This window comes from Anoplopoma fimbria, chromosome 12 (genome assembly GCF_027596085.1).
Source record: "Anoplopoma fimbria isolate UVic2021 breed Golden Eagle Sablefish chromosome 12, Afim_UVic_2022, whole genome shotgun sequence".
Lineage (NCBI taxonomy): Eukaryota > Metazoa > Chordata > Actinopteri > Perciformes > Anoplopomatidae > Anoplopoma > Anoplopoma fimbria.
In genome coordinates, this window is record NC_072460.1 from 18,756,320 (window position 1) to 18,775,003 (window position 18,684).

Genomic DNA, 18,684 nt, shown 5'->3' on the forward strand with positions numbered 1-18,684 from the left:
ATTGAAAAACCCAAATATTACACACACATGAGTTTGTCAATAGAAAATATGTAAAAAAAAAAAAAAAAAGTATAAAAAGACATCTCAGGTGCAAAAAACTTCCAAAGTCGTAAGTTTCTTGGGTTTTGTATGTGGCGGTGTGAGGCTGCTTCACACCGGTCGCTCCTGCAGCAGGGGGCAGTCGTCTGCAGCTGCCCGGCTGCTCAGAAGCTTCCAGAACATGGAGGCTCCGGAGCGGACGTGGGCCCGGCCGTCCTGCGGGTCTGGAGCGATCAGGTGTTCCTTCAGAGGACGGTAGGACTTAAAGCGCCTGTCGAGTGAAGCACACAATACAGACACGTTCACTGCATTGCACCTGCTTTACGGATAAAGCAGCCGTCATGTTTTATTATTTTCCGCATAATCACATATTAAAAAAAAAACAAAAAAAGCCTCCAAAGACAACTGAACCAGGGTTGAGCTCGCGAAGCAAACACTGTTCTGTGAGCTCGTGCCGCGTGCACGTGCCTTGATTTTTGGTGCCCAGGTTTTAAAACAATATCAAATTTCTGGTTCTTTATTATCGTACAAGTTCCCTTCGACAATGCTCACTAATATGTATATTTAAAAAAATAAAATCAAAACAAGTAAAAGCATTTTAAACTTAAAGTTAACTTAGATTATAGCAACATATAAATATAATACATAAAATATAAAAGAATATTTAATACATTTGTGGTATATATATATATATATATATATATATATATATATATATATATATATATATATACAGATAGAGAGAGAGAGAGATGTGAACTAGTTCATTTTTTGGGACTATGAATATAAAAAATTGTGAACAATAAACGTGAACTTCAGTTTATTTTAATCAGTGTGAACTGAACTTTCAGCTAACTCCTGTGAATTGTGAATTTGCACTACACTTTACTACACATACTAATTGAATCGATTATTATTATTACATTATTATTATTAAACAGTTGATAAGGTATTTCCTTAAAGAACTGGGCTTTGTAGTTTTTAGAAAATGTTACTCAAACAGGAATAAATAGTTAATTTGTGGGGCACTAGTTTCTGCAGCGGATTAATACACACCTTCAGCTGTAGCAACTATTCACCAGCATGCCTGTGTTTTTTTAAAAATCTTTTCATGGGATTTGTTGGTAATAAGACATATCTAAAATAGCAATGAATGTATCCCTTAAAGGCAGGGTTGGTAATCTCGATAAACTAGCAAGAGTGTGCTAGATTTTTTAAATCATCCAAGTCCACAAGTGAAAACAGTTCTTACCTATAAGAGTATGCCACTACTCCTACTGCTAGAACGAGCACCAGGGAACCCAACACCATGCCGATGATGCCAGGAGAGGACAGACCTGAACCTGAAACAAGAATCACACGTTCAGTAAGCAGGATAAAGCAGAAACGTACTGGACTGTTGTGTTGTGGTTAAGTTGCGTACCTATGTCGACGTTGACTCTGGCACTGGTGACGGCTAAACTGACGTCGTTGGCCATGGACACGTTGATGCAGTAGACGCCAGAGTCGTTGAAGAAGTGACGCAACACCATTTGGCACTCTTTGGAGGGCTCCACCATGTTGCATGCCGTGTGAATCGGCCTCAAGCACTCTGCATCCAGAATCACGCTGCACACCTCTTTTGGAAGGCTGGAGGAAGAAGATGCTATAGTGAGTCAGGATAAACAACATGCTTGTAAAGGATTGTTTGATGAAGTGTAGATCGGGAGCGTTCACCTTCCCTGGCAGGTAACAGTGATATCCAAAACATTTCTGTTCATGTCCGCTGTTGCCATCACAGAATTGTCCATTTGCACAATCTCCACTTTTTCGATGCCCTCTGAAAACAAAGACAAGAGGTCACTGACAGTCATCTCAAAGGTTTTCATTGTTTTAATTTTTACATGTTGTTGAAAGGTTACTCACCAAAAATGTCGATGCCCGTGCAGAAGGAGCCATAGCGATAAATCACGCAGTCGTCATCGGACGGTTTATCATCAGCATCCCTCTTTGCAACGACTACCACCGTAGCTCGGCCCGTCAGGGTCACTGGGCGCTTTGCCCCTGGAGGAAATAAACAGAGCAAAATAATTAGTTTACTAATAACAGATCATTTTTACATTGATACCGTGTCAATTTGATTATGTCTGTTCTACTTGGTGTAGTGGTTTGACCATGGCAAATATTACGGAATGCATCTCCTTAAATCAGTGGTGGAAAGTTACTTTTAAAATTTGCTTCATCTTGACCAGCTGCAACATTAAAGTGATGTACAAATGAATGCATCAATAGTTAGAATTTAATAATATAATATACATGATTCTGAAATAGGCCATTCTGCATAATGTTTTAAGTATAGGTTTTATGCTGTTACTTTTTGAGTTTTTTCTACCTCGACTTTTTACTTGAGCTATAACTTTTCTTACCTTAATGTTTCTAAAAATAAATATAATTAAATCAGAAAAACTGAGCTGAACACTCTCAATCAGCATGCGAATCAAGATACAAATGATAAAGCACAACAGAGCATGTCATTTTGAAGTGCTTTACGTGTTTAACACAATGGCGTCTTTAAATATTTACATCACATTTACATTTAAGGAAATCGGCTGATGCTCCTCACTTGTTTGTCTCAGCCAGCTAGTACCAACTCAGTGTTTTTCACTTTCACAGGACACATTTCAGTCGTTGCACACACTACCTCAGATGGGGATTAAACAAATTATCTTCTTATAAAATGATATTCTAGATTATGTACAACTATTTAAAGAGTTTACCTTTCCTCGCCTCATTGTCAGCTGGCATATCATTGACGTGATTGACGGGAGAGGGAGTCTTGGCCACTGTGGGTGCTTCCTGGGCCGGTTGAGTGTTGGCCGCACTGGAGGCCTCATCCTCAGTGTTGTCCTCCTCTGTGTCCGAAGGAACCATGTTGACAGTCAGACCAGTGGCCTTGGTGGAGACCAGTATGGGGACAGCGGACGCCAGTGCAGCAGCTTTCACTACGAACAGGGAGGACTGTTGAGTTATGTCTGGGTTTCCATAACAAGTACATGTAAAGCCAAGGTAATATAAATGGCTACAAATACTGTGAACATTGTTTTGCTTTTGGATATTTCAGAAAATATTTGCAACAGCTTAGCTTAGCATGGAAACTGGAAGCAAACCGCTAAGCTGGCTTTGTCTAAAGACTGTACGTCCCCACTTAACAGCTCTAATGCTCATTAATTAGCACGTTGCATGTTGTTTGTTTAACACCCGTTCTTTACCTGTGGTGCCCTTGTGAGTTGGTGGACCTGGGGCCTTGGTTGAGGTATCAACCGGTGGGTCGCAGGCCTTATCTGGGATGACCGCCTGGATCACCACCTTAGGCTTGTACGAGCCAGAGGTGACGTAGGTGTGAGTGACAGTCAGCTCTCTGGATATCAGGGCGCCGCTTTCATCCCCAAAGTCCCAGTTGAAGGTGATGTCTGCGTTGCTGAGGTACCGGCTGGGGTCGTGGAGGGTGATGGTGAAGGCTATCGCCCTGTTCTGGATGAAACGCATGTCTCCGGCCACGATGTCGTTGACTTGGTCCAGGGACACAGCGAAGGGGATTTGATCTGAGGAGAACACAAAAAAATTGTGTCAAAAAAAGTTAATTTTACTTTTTCTGGCTTTTAATTTGAGCCTTTTAAAGGTCCTTAATGGATCATCTGGAACCTTTCAGTTAAATTGGTACATTTCAATGGAAAACGATCCCTAAAATGGTTTAAAGTATTTTAAGTAAAGTGTAAAATCCCTTTAAATGTACAAAATAACAATGTAGGTATCTAAGCCTTAATTGTAACCTTAAGGATGTGTATTTTTATTTTTTAAGACGAGTTTCTAAGCTGATCTTACCTTATGAATCTCTGAGTCATGTTGGAAAAAACACTCCAAACCTTTCAGTGGATTAAAGGTGATGCAGTTCCATAAAGGCTGTCCCACAAGCTAGAAAGCTTTTTACGATTTATTATCTCTTCCATTTAAAATGTTGTTATGTTTTATGGCTTTTAAAATGAGCTCATCTTTATTAAGGGGTTTGAATGGATTATCTGCATGATCTAGTGTTATTTATAAGGGTTAACAATCCCTTAAATCAGGAAGTAAAAAACTGGTCATGACAACTTAGTGAACACTTATTCAGTCTCTATGGTAACACATGGGAATGGCAAATTTTTAGTTTTTCATAAAGTCCCCTATAACTCACCAGTGATGGAGAACTGAGTGGAGGCGTATCCCAGAGGAATGAACTTCTCTCTGCTGCGGTAGTGGTAAATAACAATGTCCATGGTGTAGGAGCCCAGTGGGATGTCATCTGTATCGATGGTCAGGGAGGAAGAGGAGTCGTCTGCCACCTGCCAGTACTGACCTGCCAAACGAGCATCCAGAGTACATACTATGTGATACACTTTGTGCCTCTTCACTACAAATAACTTTACGTTTTCTTAGTGTATTTATCTAACAACATCAGGTTAAAATCCCACACGTTTTTTTCTGATGTGTTTAGGGTCAAAGCTTGCTTGAAAAGAAGAGTAAACATGAGTAACCTTCACATTTTCTACTTTTTAGTAATAACTGAAGCCTTGTGCTATAATGTATAAAAAGTCTGATTCCCTAAACTGAAATGCATGCATTGTTTGCTTAAAGGATTTTTTTCTTACATGTAGGGCAAATGAGGTGATATAATCTGATCATATGCTAAGGCTCATACATAATCCTGGCTCATGTGTTACGGTCATGGCATGGGCCTCAAGAAACCCTGTGACCATCAGAAAAGACGAAAAGCTCCACTCACCCCAGGTCTTCCAGACAAACACGTAGGCTGGCTTCTTGTCCTTGTTAATTGGTGTCCCATCAGGAAAAACAGCTTCCCAGTCTGGGTTATGAGTTGGGTATACTGGCTCAGACTCACGGTACTTTGTTCCTGTAACACAAGCAAGAATGTTGTGACTATAATTAGTCAAAAAAAAGTTTGACCCTGTGATGTTGCTAAATAAAAAGTTTTTACAATTCAACCTGAGGAGGACAATAATTTAATGTCTGCACTGATCCATCCAAAAGTTGGTGAGACATTTCACCAAATAACACACATGTGAACCTCATGGTGGTGCTAAAGAGGAAAGTTCGAGGAATCACCAGAGCTCTTAGGTTTCATCATCTAGGTATCATGAATATTTGCACCAAATTTCATGGAAATCCATCCAGTAATTGTTAAGATATCTCATTGACCACAGCCATGTTGCTGCCGTGGCTAAAATTACAGTAAAGTGTGTATTTTGCAGTGTGTGTGTAGCATTTTACCATTTTGTGTGTGTGTGTGTCTGTGTGTGTGTGTTACCATTGACTGTGCAGTCTTTGGCCCAAACAACGTCTCCATTAGGCTGCACCTTCTGGTTGTGTGGGAACACCAAGTCGATGTTGAAAGTAACTTTGGCTCCAGTCAGAGTCGGGGAATCGTTTCCCACATCGAAAGTAACTTTTCCACCTGGAAAAAGAAAAACAAGAAAAGTAATGGACACAAAATGAAGTCTGCGTCTCCAAATAGGTTTAATGAGCCTCAGATCAAATACATAATTATTTTCTTTCCAGAAGCATCAAGTTATAACTGCTGTGTAAGAACATTTAATCACAATATCCTAAGGGATCTTTGTTGCATATTGATATATTTTTTTCTCCTGACACTATTTAACAAAAATAAACATAAAAAGATATATAAAGTAAAGAAAATATGAGCATATAGAAAGTATTTATACCAACAACACCTACCTTTCCAGGACTCTTTGTATCGTGGGTCTCCATCCTTCCAGATTGGGTACATCTTATTGTTCCATGATGGATAACGAGTGAAACGGTTTCTGGGCTCTGAAAAATCAAAAATGAATATTGAAAACAGAATGTGAACACTGGTCCTTACACATGTATTTTCCCGCAATGCTTTTCAAGGGTCTCAAATTTTCCAAATAACGTCAAAGCTTTTCCTTGAAAGCTGTATTAATATTAATAATCATTATTGTAATAGTGGAAATACAGAGACAATCTTCCCTTCGTAGACTTGAAAGTAGTTCATTCCAATTAATTCTTAATCTGGAGAGACTTTCAATTAGTGCTCTGCAGGTCAGCTGAACAGGGAAAAATGTGAAAATTTGTCTACAGCGAATTTACAGTTCAAGATAGAATCAGAATAAAGATTCCAGTTAAATTATTAAAAATTAAAGATGAACCTTTGGATTATATTAGCTTTGGCTTTAAGGACCTTCCTGTTTTAAGCTTAAAACTTCCAAGGAAATTTTAAGGAAGTTACAGACCACTAAAATCTCTTCTTTTGAGATATATTTAGATCTAATTTTACTCTCTAAAGTTTCCAAAACACCATTGTTGAAATGTATATGTTTTATTATAATATATAAATTGTTATATTTACAACCAATGATTTGACAAAGGGTTAAAATGAAAGAAATTGCCCGCCGGAGCCAATGTAAATCTCTCTTTCCTTCAATCCCTCTCATGTGAGGCTCAGCTGAGTGCGAGCAGGATTTTTATCACAGATTAGCAACATCACACGGCTGGATTTGGATTAAACACAAAGGCAGATAACAGTGAACTATGAGCGGAATCAGACACCTTTTGAATGTGATTATGATTTCAGCCTGTATTATTGTTTTACAGTAATCACTCTCATTTTTCTTTTTCTCTTGTGGTTTCAATTAATGATGTTTCAAGTGTGAAAATTGTAAAATGAAAGTTCATACAATCAATGTGCCGGAGCAGCTAATTTATTCCTCTGAATTCCTTCCTGACACTTCATTTCTCAAAATATTATATATATTATTGAATTGAATTCTTTGTGCTTTAGATGTTTTTTTTATCTGTTATTATTCCCTGGAAAAATCTCTTCTGGTACAGAGAGGAAGAATTATTATAATGACATAAAAACTCTTTCAATGCACACCTAATGTAATGTGCCTAATGCTTCAAGTCATATTTGGAAGAATGTTGAATTTACCCTTTAAATTGAGAATAAAAGGATTAAGATAGATTGTCTGCACTTTGCTTTACGAAGGTCACATTCTGTGTCATTTACATTCATGCATGGTTGAATAAAGAGGTCATGGGAAAAAAACATGAGACTGGATCTTCAAATCTATACATCAAAACACTCACAGTAATTTATTTAGTAGAAAACTGGGTTTACCTCCATGTAAGGAAAGAAAATGTTTACGTTGTTGAAAGTTAAAGGTCGCCTCACAAAACTTTGATTGACAGCTGTGTGCCAGGTATCTGAATATTGTCTTTAAACAAACTAATGTTTGAAGATTAAAGAAGATTCCTACGTCCCCGCTGTGTGGGAACAGTTATGACAAAGTGAATACATTAAAAATAAAAAGTCCTGACTGGAAATTAAATCTTTACTGAATAATATAATTAAAACTCTAAATGTAATATCATGTAATATAAAGTCTGTTTATGTTTTGGAAAGCAATTATGGAAAGTATCTGAGTATATTTACCCAAGTACTCTACTAAAGTACACACTTGAGATACTTTTCAAAGGTAACTTTATACTTCTCCTTTACTACATTTCAGAGATAAATATTGTACTGCACTCCACGACATTTATCTGACATTGAGTCAAGTAACAACTAACAAAGTATTTTTGTAGATTTTACATACAAAACATGTTATCATCCAAAATACAATGTTCAAACTATGCATAGTAGATGAAATTAGCTCCCTCTTGATCAACTTCAACAATAAAATGTTTATTGCACATAAATGCATCAGTATTAATAATCCAATAATATAATATATACTTGAATAATACTCAATTGGGCCATTTTCCTGAATTATGAGGACTTTTACTTTTAACGCTTTAACACAATTTATCTAATAATACGTACATGCATGGCATTTCAAATGCAGCACTTTAACTTATAAAGAAGGTCAAAGATTGCAATATATATAATATTGAAAATATTGACACTTTTACTTAAGTAAAGGATCTGAATACTTTATGCATCACTGTTGAAAGGACTAATAACTGATTATTATCGTTAACTATCTTTCAGTTTGTGAGAGTCGAAATCTCCTTTAAATGCTGTGAATGATTTATTTCGCTTCTTATCCAGGGACTCCAATAAGAAATAAATAGTCACTCTGAAATAATGAATAGTTATTTTGAAGATAGAAGATGTATTTTCTGTACTTACTTGCCACAGTGTGTGAGGCCGCTGCCAGCAACACCAACAGCACCAAAGACGTCCACATTGTCAGGGCTCCTCCTCAGTATGAAATATCCCTTTTGAGAGCACCAGACAACAGAAATCAGGCCTTATAAACTGTGTGATGTTTGACTTCACTCAGATTATATGAAGAAGAAACGCCTCCTTCCTCACAAAGCCCTGTAGACCTCCTCCTATCAGAGTTTAGGGGACCGGGACTGGTTTGGGAATTGTGCATTTACAGTACAAGGCACGTCTCGAGGATTTAAGACGCAAATACTGTATAGAGAAAGGAGTTCATAATCACATAAGAAAGGTTGAATGCCACTAGTTTTTTTTTTTGCATGCATGCATGCAACAGATTTGGTCATAAGACATGCTCGAGTGTGCATAAACCCATCAAAAGAAGTAACAAATAAACATCCTAATAAAGCTGCACTTAGTGATATCAATACAGTTAGTGGTGGAATGTAACGTTGCTTATATTCTTCCTCCAGTTTATGCCACTTCATACTTATAACCCACTGCATTTCAGAGAGGAAATTATTGTACTATTTACTCCACCATGATTATTTCACGGCTGCAGTGACTTTATGGATCAATTTACATACACAATAAATGATAAACTTATAAAATATGATTCATTGTTATAGATTTAATTGTGCAACAGTGATAAAGTAGTTTAAATTAGCTCCAAATAGACCAGCTAAAACATTAAATGCTGCTTTAACATGTGATAATAAAATTATCTGCATAATAATGTTGATTTTGGTGGTAATATCTCTATACTTTTACTTAAGTACCATTTTAAATGCAGTTATTTTACATGCAAGTATTTGTAGATTGTGCTATCCGTGCTTTTACTTTGATAGAGAGCTGAAATACTTTTTTTACCGCCAAATATATTGTAGTTCAGTTATATCTGTGTAAACATGTGTTGTGTCATAACATCAAAGTCGTGTAATTATTCTTTCTCATGCTGATTTTTAGGATCCTTACAGTTAACCTGTTTAAATATTTTTGGCATGTGTGTATTTTGGATTTGCAAACAGTGTATTTTTTTATTTGCACTCTCTTTATTGCTCTCTGTCCTACTTAGTTTTTCATTCCCTCAGGATAAATAAAGTCATCGTATCCTGAACACAATGAAAGGCCCCTGTCAGAATAATAAAAAACAACGAAAATGTATAAATTATTAATTAATATTAATTAGACTTCTTAAAGGTTTGTGCAATACCAATGGATTGTACTGATATCATGAGGTTACAGTGTCATGGGTCTTAGGTGACAATTCCAAAATTCACAAATCACATGTTTTCGAATACAATATGAATAGTCACCTAAATCTCTGCTGAAATCAGCTGACACATTTTGGGCTGCCCGTCTAATTTTTCCTAATTATGTGCGGATTTACTCTGAAATTCAGGTTGCTGCTGATGATTTAATCCATGAACTCTAAAAACAACTTTAAATTTGTAGAAGTTATATAAACTGATATACTTGGATATGATGCTGTGATGAAATATAGTGTCTTGAATATTAATGTTTAAAGGGAAGTTGTTAATTTCTGTGTCATTAGAAAAATAGGTCACACAGTCTGCTAGGAGACGTTGTGCTTGGGGGAAAAAAGGGAGGAATGCAGCTTTAATGAGGATTATTGAAGCACTTGTGACTCCCTAAATTCATCCGGCTTTGTCCCTCTACCCCCCGAGAACTCTCAAGTGACATTGTTGAAGGATTATTTGTCTCCATATCATATGTGCCAAACACATACCCTGTTTAAACCTCTTTTTTTAAACAATGTCAGCATTCACACCAAATCCTGTTCGGACCTGTTTCATCACGAACCCTTTAACTCCCTGCAGGCCTCAACATACATGTAAAGACCCATAATATGAATGAAAGCATAAATACATGACGTCTCTGGTTAAAAAAGACTGAGGCATCAGATAATGGGATGAAAATTAAACCTGGCTAAAGCTTTTAGTAAGTAAGAGTTTAGAAGATTGAGACGACTCTCATATCTTCAAAAATAGGCCTGCTTATTCACTGATGTAGTAATAGTATCATTATGAGATTAGATTAAAATGTATTGTTATTGCACAGACTAAAGGTACTGAGAAATTGACGTGCAGTTTAGCACCAACACATAAGTTGATCAAATTAATATATGGTAAATATGAATATGCAAAATGATATATAGTTCAATCATGTGCAGCAGTTATATTAGACAAAACATATATAGTTCAGGCATAAATAGTGCAGGCATACATTTTTTTAGTTATCTGGAGAAAGCCTGGAGACACACAAAACAAGCTCTTTATCAAGATAAACTGTAGGTTTTGTAGCAGTTCTTCATCAGTGTACAAAGCATTTGCATTCAATCAACATTTCAAATCTTATTTGAAAAATATATGTGCTTTATAATGTGGTAATTTATTTTCACCACATGTCTTGATGTTTAGTATGACAAAGAAATTTGAATCTAACTAACTAACTAACTAACTAACTAACTAACTAACTAACTAACTAACTTACAAGCTTTCACTTACTGTGATGGACTATTTTTGCATTGTTTCATTAGTACTTTAACACGAATAAAATGTTTTGCTTCAGATGTTTGAGGCTCAAGGTCAAAACTGACAACTGACAGTGATAACTAAAGATCATTATATTGTTTGGTGAGGAGTTTTCCAAGAGACTTAAAATGGTTTCTGATTTGTTTTTTTAATTCTAATGTAGTGCTTTCATGTATGTGTACATGTGTGCAAATAGACAATATGTTGCTGAAACACAAGGTCAGTTTTTAAATAGCAAAACACACCGGCTATGATTTTGACATTGCCTGGTTGGCACCCTACACTGAGAAAACCTGTTTAAACATTGGCAGCAGTTATATTAGACAAAACATAGATAGAGCAGGCATAAATAGTGCAGGCATACTTTTTTTTTTAAGTTATCTGGAGAAAGTCTGGGAGAAACATAAAACAAGCTCTTTATCAAGATAAACTGTAGGTTTTGTAGCAGTTCTTCATCAGTGTACAAAGCATTTACATTCAATCCACATTTCAAATCTTATTTGAAAAATATGTGTGCTTTATAATGTGGTAATTTATTTTCACCACATGTCTTGATGACAAAGACATTTGAATCTAACTAACTAACTAACTAACTAACTAACTAACTAACTAACTAACTAACTTACAAGCTTTCACTTACTGTGATGGACTATTTTTTGCATTGTTTCATTAGTAATTTATTTTCACCACATGTCTTGATGTTTAGTATGACAAAGAAATGTGAAACTAACTAACTAACTAACTAACTAACTAACTAACTAACTAACTAACTTACAAGCTTTCACTTACTGTGATGGACTATTTTTTGCATTGTTGCATTAGTACTTTTAACACAAATAAAATGTTTTTTGGGGTTGAGAAAACCTGTTTTTACACTGACCTGCAGTTCGTCCGTCCGTCCATCGGGGGGCGCTGTGATTTCCAGTGAGTGAGAGCGGAGGTGTTCAGAAGTAGAGCCGCTCCAGTTTGATTGGAGGAAGTAACACATCAACAAAGAAAGATGGCCGAAGTGATAGAGTTGCAGAAACTGAAGGTTGGTAGTACCATAAAATTGTATTCATAACACACACATGTTGCTTTTATTGGTATATATTGTGTGGGATGTTGTTAGTGGTGATAGTTTAACAGAAGCGGGGTTAAAGAGAGGTTTGAGCCGAGAAACGTGTCCGCCGGGAGGAGAGGCTGACCGCCGGCGTGTTTCACGTTGTTCATTCAGATGCGCAGCGGGACGAGTCCACCGCGCAGAGACACGATTAAAACCCATCCTAGCCTCTAAAACCCAGTCGGGGAAGTTATAATATAATGTAATGTTTTAATTTAGACTGTAAATATTGACCCTGATGTTGGATATAAAGTGTCCCGCCATATGTGCCCCTGGTCCAATCAAATCAGCCAATTTACATCGGGTGTGTTGGATCCGTGGGTCATGTGATTTAAATTCACGTCTGTTCCGTGTATTTCCTCTCGTGGCCCAGTTCACGCGCTGTTGGCTGATCTTAACAACCTTTACTTAATTAACTACAGTCGCGCGGATGCTTAACCTAATCACGACATGCTCACGAGCAGCGGTGGAAAGTAGAGCTACAGTTTTAGGAAGATGGGGATATTATTGTACTGTTAGGCTTTTCTGTTCAGGTCAATTTAACATGTAAAAGATTTGCTCTCTTTAAAGGATATTATTCATACTTAAAATATATTAAGTTGTTAATTTGCCCTACATTGATATTATTTAATGCCTCTAACTTAAATCAATAATAATTGTAATCAGTTATATATATATATATAAATAACACTTGTTGGGTTGTTCTGCACAAGGTGTACCTTTTTTACTTTTTGATGCTAATACTTCTTTACTTGTATTCTTTGTTGCTTGTAATGGAGTATTTTTTATTACATTACATTACAGTCATTAAGCAGATGCTTTTATCCAAAGCGACTTACAATAAGTGTATTCAACATAGGTATTCAAGAGAACTACTAGTCACCAGAAGTCATAAGAGCATCTCCTTTCTTAAACAAGCATCTAAGAGCATATTATACTGTGGTATTACTACTTGTACTTGAGTAATATATCTCACTACTTCCTCCACCACTTTACTTGAGTACTGTGGATAATGCAGGTTAAATTGGATAATCCACACATTCCTATATTAGCAGTTTTATTTGGGACTACTCCATACCAAAGAAATTGTCCCAGTGAAAATCAACAGCAAGGCTAGGTCTTTAAATGTTACGTGTTGTATTAAAAGTGCTGTTTCTTTTTCTCGTTGTTTTTTTTTTTAGCTTGCTGAGCTGAGGCAGGAGTGTGAGGCCCGAGGTCTGGACTCAAAGGGAAACAAAGGAGAGCTCATTGCTCGACTGCAATCCTATCTTGAGGAGCATGGTGAGGAGGCATCCTTCACATGTAGACATGGTATATATACAGTATGCGAAAGATGGGCTGTAATCAGAAACGCATGAACTGGTTCAAGTTGGTATGAATTGTATCTATGGGCACTTCTGATATGAGATGCTGTTGGGTCCTCATATGTAGTGACTCTGTGTCTGGTTAATTGTCCTTTATGGATTTAAAAGCACCGATCTCTCAATCTGACCTTCTTTCTTTCTGCTCTCTGGTGGTGTGAATTTATTTTACCCTTTAATCCAAACAACAGAGGAAGATGTGGACGTGGATGAAGTGCTGGCAGAGGATACAGAGGTAATGGGATTGTTGATACTTTAACATCCCCTCAGACATCATTAGACCATTTTGTGAAATAATAATAAATGTTTCTATTTTCCTTTTAGGACTTCAATAAAGTTGAGAATGCCGACAATGGAAAAGAAGAGAAGATTCCAGAGTCTACTGAGCCTGAGCTGTAAGTTTATTCTCATTTAGTCTACAGTAATCAAACAAAACAAAATAAGCATATTTTCCAAACTGCGGCACCTTTCCTTTAATTTTGGATAGTATTGGTAATATATGTGGCTTCAAAAGCAAGTCAATCCCCATAGACTCCCATGTTAAAATGCCAAGCTTTACAGCAGAAATAGACATGTTTGGTCTCTATAGCTAATCTCTCCATTTATGACGACTGTATTGGGGTTGAAATTTTATTACAACCTACCCGTTGAAATGATATCAAGGCTTAAAAGTTAGGGAATATTTTCGGCTTTTGGCAGCTTTAATTCATAAGTTGGTGCAGTCTCAGATCACCAACTGTCTGCTCTGCAGCGCCACCAGAAGCCGCCTCAGCTCCACCAACGGTCCACTTCTTTGCCCTCTTTTAGAGGTAGTCTGTGTCGTCACTACCAAGATGGCGACGGCCGTAGCTACCCACTTTGAGTTTCACAACGGCTCTTTACAGACCTATGGGTGACTGCACGGAGACTACCACCTTATTTCAAAAAGGTCTATGGAAAGAATAGAAGCAGTAGTCTTTGACCTAAGATTGGACTTTATGACTGAAATGCATGTCATGCTCAATCTTGTCTAAAGATTTGTGGGTGTTATTGGGTATTATTAAACAGATCGCTCTAATCAAGCAATCTGGTTGGTTCATAACCGTGATATAATACAACCAGGTTTATAATGGGTCTTCAGTTTTCACCACTAATCAATCTATGTTCTTTCAGACCCGCTGATAAGAAGGTGGTGAAGATAGCTCCTCCATCATCTTCCACTGAAGTACGTATGAAATGTTTGCATGAATTAATAATCCGATTAGAAGCCTTCAATCTGCATACTTTTATACGATAATCAATATCATGTGTGTAAGGGTGTTCGACCCTAGAACTCATAATAAAACCTTCCTTTGCACATATAAATCAGCAGAACCAACAGCGTTACCGATAGCTTGTGTTCTGATTTTAAATCTAACATTCTGTTGAGCAGAGACTACAAAAGAGGGCAGAACGTTTCAGCATTCCTGCAACAGCTGAAAGCAAAAAGGCCATACGTGCAGCAAGGTAAGACTTACCCAGGATCCTTCACTGACTGGCTATGCCCTACACATTACTGCATCAGTAACTAGTTCACTGTTAACATAACTTATAGAAATGTTGGCCAAAACTGTAAAAATAAAAGCAATATTGGTATAAACTTGTATTTATACTTGAAGTATATATACTATGCCATGTTAAATTGATTATGCTCCTTTTCTTCAGGTTTGGTGAATCCACCGAGAACTCCAGTCCAACTCCAGGTCTGTAGTCACTCTCAGCTCTTTTACTGTTTGTTTGCTATCCAACAGATAGCAAACAAATAACTTGATAGTACTTTGTCAACATTTAGTTTTACTGTGTTTTTTATAAAGTTTTATGTTCAAGGTCTCATTGTTTTTTACCGGCAGCTTCTCACTACAAAATTTTAATAATCTGTCTCCCTAACAGGTGTCGTTGCGAACAGTAAAGCTCCTGTAAGTGTTGCATCATTTAGTTGACACATTTCCTTAATTTTTCTTTAATTAGATAATATTTATTGAAAATGTTTTTGTGTCTCATGAAGGTGAACGTCGATCAGCTGAAGAAGAGAGCAGAACGATTTGGCATAAACGTTTCATCCGTTACACAAAAGGTGACTATGAGCTAGGACTGAGCTAAGTGACGTCACGTTATCGGTCATTTCATATCTCGATAACAATGTATGTCACAATATAGCCTGCTTTCTGGTAATTCAATAAGTAAATGGTCTATTTAAAAGTTCCACATGGTTCTGTATAATCCTGTGTTGATTCAAAACTTGACAAATGTAAAGAACAGTAGTATTTTTGCATTTAGTAATTAGAATTTTTAAGTGCAAAATTATAAGAATTTCTGAGAAACTTTAGTAAGTTATTTATTATCAGTTTAGACGACATTGTGTATCACAATATCTTGTTATCTGATTTCATTATCATATGATTCCATTGAAAGACGATAAATTATCATATTGTATTTAGTGCCCAGCCCTTCAGATAGCTTAAATTCATAGTTTATTTATATTCTTATGTTGACATTTCACAGGAATGACATAAATTTGTCTTTTTAAATGGGGGTTTTTCAGATTGAAGAGGATGAAAAGCTGAAAAAGAGGAAGGAGAGATTTGGGGTCTCAGCCGGTGCAGTTGTCGGTTCAGCCGAAGTTGAGGTTTGTGTGGATTTTTATTTTTTTTTGCGTTGATGTTGTTTGACACTTTAGGCGATTGTGGTCATTTATATTTCATATTGAAGTTCATTCAATTTAAACAGTTCAGAGGGAATTAAAAAGGAGTGATTGGGTTTTAATGTCAAGGTTTTCTTTCTATCTTTTTCTACAGGCAAAGAAAGTGAAGCGTGCTGAAAGATTTGGAAAAGTGTGAATAATGTTTTAGAGCCTATGTTTTTTTTTTTTTTTTTTTTTTTGTAAAGCATTTTCATTGCTGCACAACAGAAATCCCTGAAGACGACAAATGTCTCTAATAGGATTCCTGTAAATCAAAGGTATAATTAAATGCAATGATAAATTTGTGAGTTGTATCATTAAATGGTTTGGAAAACAAAATAATAGAAAGAAGCTCTCAATCATTTATAAATCCTCAATGTCAGTGGCTAATGTAAATTAGAAAAACATTATCTTCAAACCACCTGTTTAGTATCTACTGGCGCACCATTTTCTTAATCCTGAGAGGCCTTTGAGCGCGTAATCTTTAATTTCCGTTACTTTTAATAAATGAATTAGAGGTTTGTTTATACCACACATGGCCAGTATTAGCTAATGTGTAACATAGAGGTTTTGTTTTCCCCTCTCTACTAAACACACTGTTCTCTGCTTTCTCAAAGTTTCAATGAAGTCAATTTAAGTCTTTATCCAGCCACTAGTCAAACAGATCCTGCAGTTGCTTCACAGTAAAAGCATTCCAGCTGTTTGTAAGGGAGAAGTAGTTATCCATGTGTCAGGTGATGCTTTACTGTCTAACCTTAAATCAAAATGGTACATTAAACCAATCAAAATTTCACAAACCAAACAGAAAATGTGAGCGAATGAAGCAGGGAATGCATTTACTATGAAGCAGCTGTAGAAGGCAGTCTGAAAGTCTTTGCATGATAAAAGATGTCTTAAATCGAGTTCCGGACATGTTGGAGCTTTTTTTGTGGGCGTGTTACTGTGAATAGACTTTTTGTGGCAAAGCATCGTAAATAAGAGCAGGTCAGAAACCAGTGAGGCTCCTACTAGTTGGATAGAAACAAGAATATAAACTAAACTCAAACTGTATCAACTCCTAGAGTATGCAATCTCTTTGTCATACAAGCAACAAGGAAAATGGACAAACTTTTGGTTGTTGGAAAAAGGAAATTGTTCAATACATATCTTCAAAGACCACAAAAATTCAAAAAAGTAAATTCTAACAGCAAAATGATCTAGTTTACTTTAGTTGAAAGAGTAAAATGTAAACCATTTAATATTAGTTCATTGTTAGTAATGCAATTAACAAACCTTTTTCTAATAATCAATTACAATTATTTAACTCACTTATTTGTGGTTACGATATGTATTTAATTGTACTTTTGATTTTTCAGATAACCTATTATTTTTGTGTTTTCTCTTTGGTGCACTGCTTCAGTTATCTGTCCATTTTATAACATTTTGTGATTTAAAATAAATTGTTTTCAACTTTTGGATATCTGCTTCATTTGACTCCTGTTTTTTTTTTAATTTATTTTTTATCTACGGAATGTGTATCTTTATTGTACCCACTTGGAGTTTGTTTTACAGAGTCACTGACTTGGCTTTATGAAGATGGTGAAGATAAACTTAATGTTCAATATCTACTTGAGTCACCTTTATTATTCTCATCAATACTACGACTGTCTCATATGAATCCTTTTGCTATTGTAGACCTATAGCTATATAACATTTAGGGTGATTATTCTTAAAATAAGGCAGGGGTACTAATATGTAAACAATTACTTGCTCAAATACAACACATTTACAATTTGATCACAAAACTAGATTTGGATATTGAATTGTTGGTGAGCTTTCAGCAGTGAAAATGAACCATGAAGTGACAATTCTTGTAATAGACTATTTAATGTGTGCAGCGCCATTAAATAATAATTGTTGCTTTATGGGACAAAAAGTGTTTATGAACTGCAATCAGAGGAACTGCTGTGGCCTCTCTGACATTCACAGAGGTGGAGAAGATTGAAGATTTTAAACTAAGGACTTTGCTCCTGTCTGACTTCAGTAAATGTCACTCGTGAATTCATACAAATCTGAAAGTTATTTCAGTATCATAATGAAGGTACAAAACAAATCCATAAAAAATGAAAAGTAATAGTTTAGGTAATGTGGAGTGTTAAGTCATCCTTTCTCATTTTTGTGATATATTTGAAACTTGATTGTATTGTTATTTGATATTATAATTATAAACAATGTTAATATATTCTTAAATGGTTGCTAATGTGCTGCATGGTTTGAATCTACTGTCACATAATAAAATATACTTTTGTGGATTTATAAAAATACTTATATAATACTGTTTACAATTGCATTCTCTGTAACGTGGGCAAAGTACAATGCGTCTCTTGAACTAACTCATTTTACATCCAATTTGCACACCGTACAGCATTACACCATACACTTTATACTTTTAGTACTTGTATTTTTGATATTTGTTTCTTTGCTCGATTCTTCTTCAGTGGGGTTTCATTCGTGTACTGCTGCTGTGACATTAGAATTCCCCCCCAGGGATAAATAAATCAAAATCAGCTTGATTGATGAAGTATTTGTACACACAGAAGGAAATTGGCTCCGGTAGCTCAATTTACATACATAGAAAACGAAATACAGCTTAAAACAAGGGGAACAAGGCTTGATAATACACATACACACACACACACACACAC

The 18,684-nt window shown here is 36.1% G+C and overlaps 2 protein-coding genes across 2 annotated transcripts; one reads left to right on the top strand and one right to left on the bottom strand.

Annotated features, from left to right (window-relative positions):
- Positions 1–150: 150 nt before the first annotated feature.
- Positions 151–11,779, bottom strand: pmelb (premelanosome protein b). The gene is made up of 13 exons (XM_054608901.1): positions 11,720–11,779; positions 8,249–8,337; positions 5,809–5,904; positions 5,381–5,527; positions 4,838–4,966; positions 4,250–4,411; positions 3,288–3,620; positions 2,796–3,020; positions 1,945–2,082; positions 1,756–1,858; positions 1,463–1,668; positions 1,292–1,382; positions 151–310 (listed from the first exon to the last, which is right to left on the bottom strand). Exons 2-13 carry the CDS (start codon positions 8,304–8,306, stop codon positions 151–153), a joined length of 1,848 nt encoding a protein of 615 aa, XP_054464876.1. The 5' UTR covers positions 8,307–8,337; positions 11,720–11,779.
- sarnp (SAP domain containing ribonucleoprotein) lies at positions 11,766–17,450 on the top strand. Its single transcript, XM_054608902.1, has 11 exons — positions 11,766–11,872; positions 13,123–13,222; positions 13,494–13,537; positions 13,627–13,697; positions 14,455–14,506; positions 14,714–14,787; positions 14,986–15,023; positions 15,211–15,236; positions 15,326–15,394; positions 15,863–15,946; positions 16,116–17,450. Exons 1-11 carry the CDS (start codon positions 11,840–11,842, stop codon positions 16,155–16,157), a joined length of 633 nt encoding a protein of 210 aa, XP_054464877.1. The 5' UTR covers positions 11,766–11,839; the 3' UTR covers positions 16,158–17,450.
- Positions 17,451–18,684: the final 1,234 nt, after the last annotated feature.

Bases quoted from the DNA above. Each gene is read 5' to 3' on its own strand.
- pmelb (XM_054608901.1), bottom strand. From the start codon at position 8,306: ATGTGGACGTCTTTGGTGCTGTTGGTGTTGCTGGCAGCGGCCTCACAC. The intron at 4,412-4,837 runs GTGAGTGGAGCT...CTCGTTTGGCAG, and splicing joins GTTTGTCTGGAAGACCTGGG to GTCAGTACTGGCAGGTGGCA. The intron at 3,021-3,287 runs GTAAAGAACGGG...CCCTGTTCGTAG, and splicing joins AACTCACAAGGGCACCACAG to TGAAAGCTGCTGCACTGGCG.
- sarnp (XM_054608902.1), top strand. From the start codon at position 11,840: ATGGCCGAAGTGATAGAGTTGCAGAAACTGAAG. The intron at 11,873-13,122 runs GTTGGTAGTACC...TTTTTTTTTTAG, and splicing joins TAGAGTTGCAGAAACTGAAG to CTTGCTGAGCTGAGGCAGGA. The intron at 15,947-16,115 runs GTTTGTGTGGAT...CTTTTTCTACAG, and splicing joins TCGGTTCAGCCGAAGTTGAG to GCAAAGAAAGTGAAGCGTGC.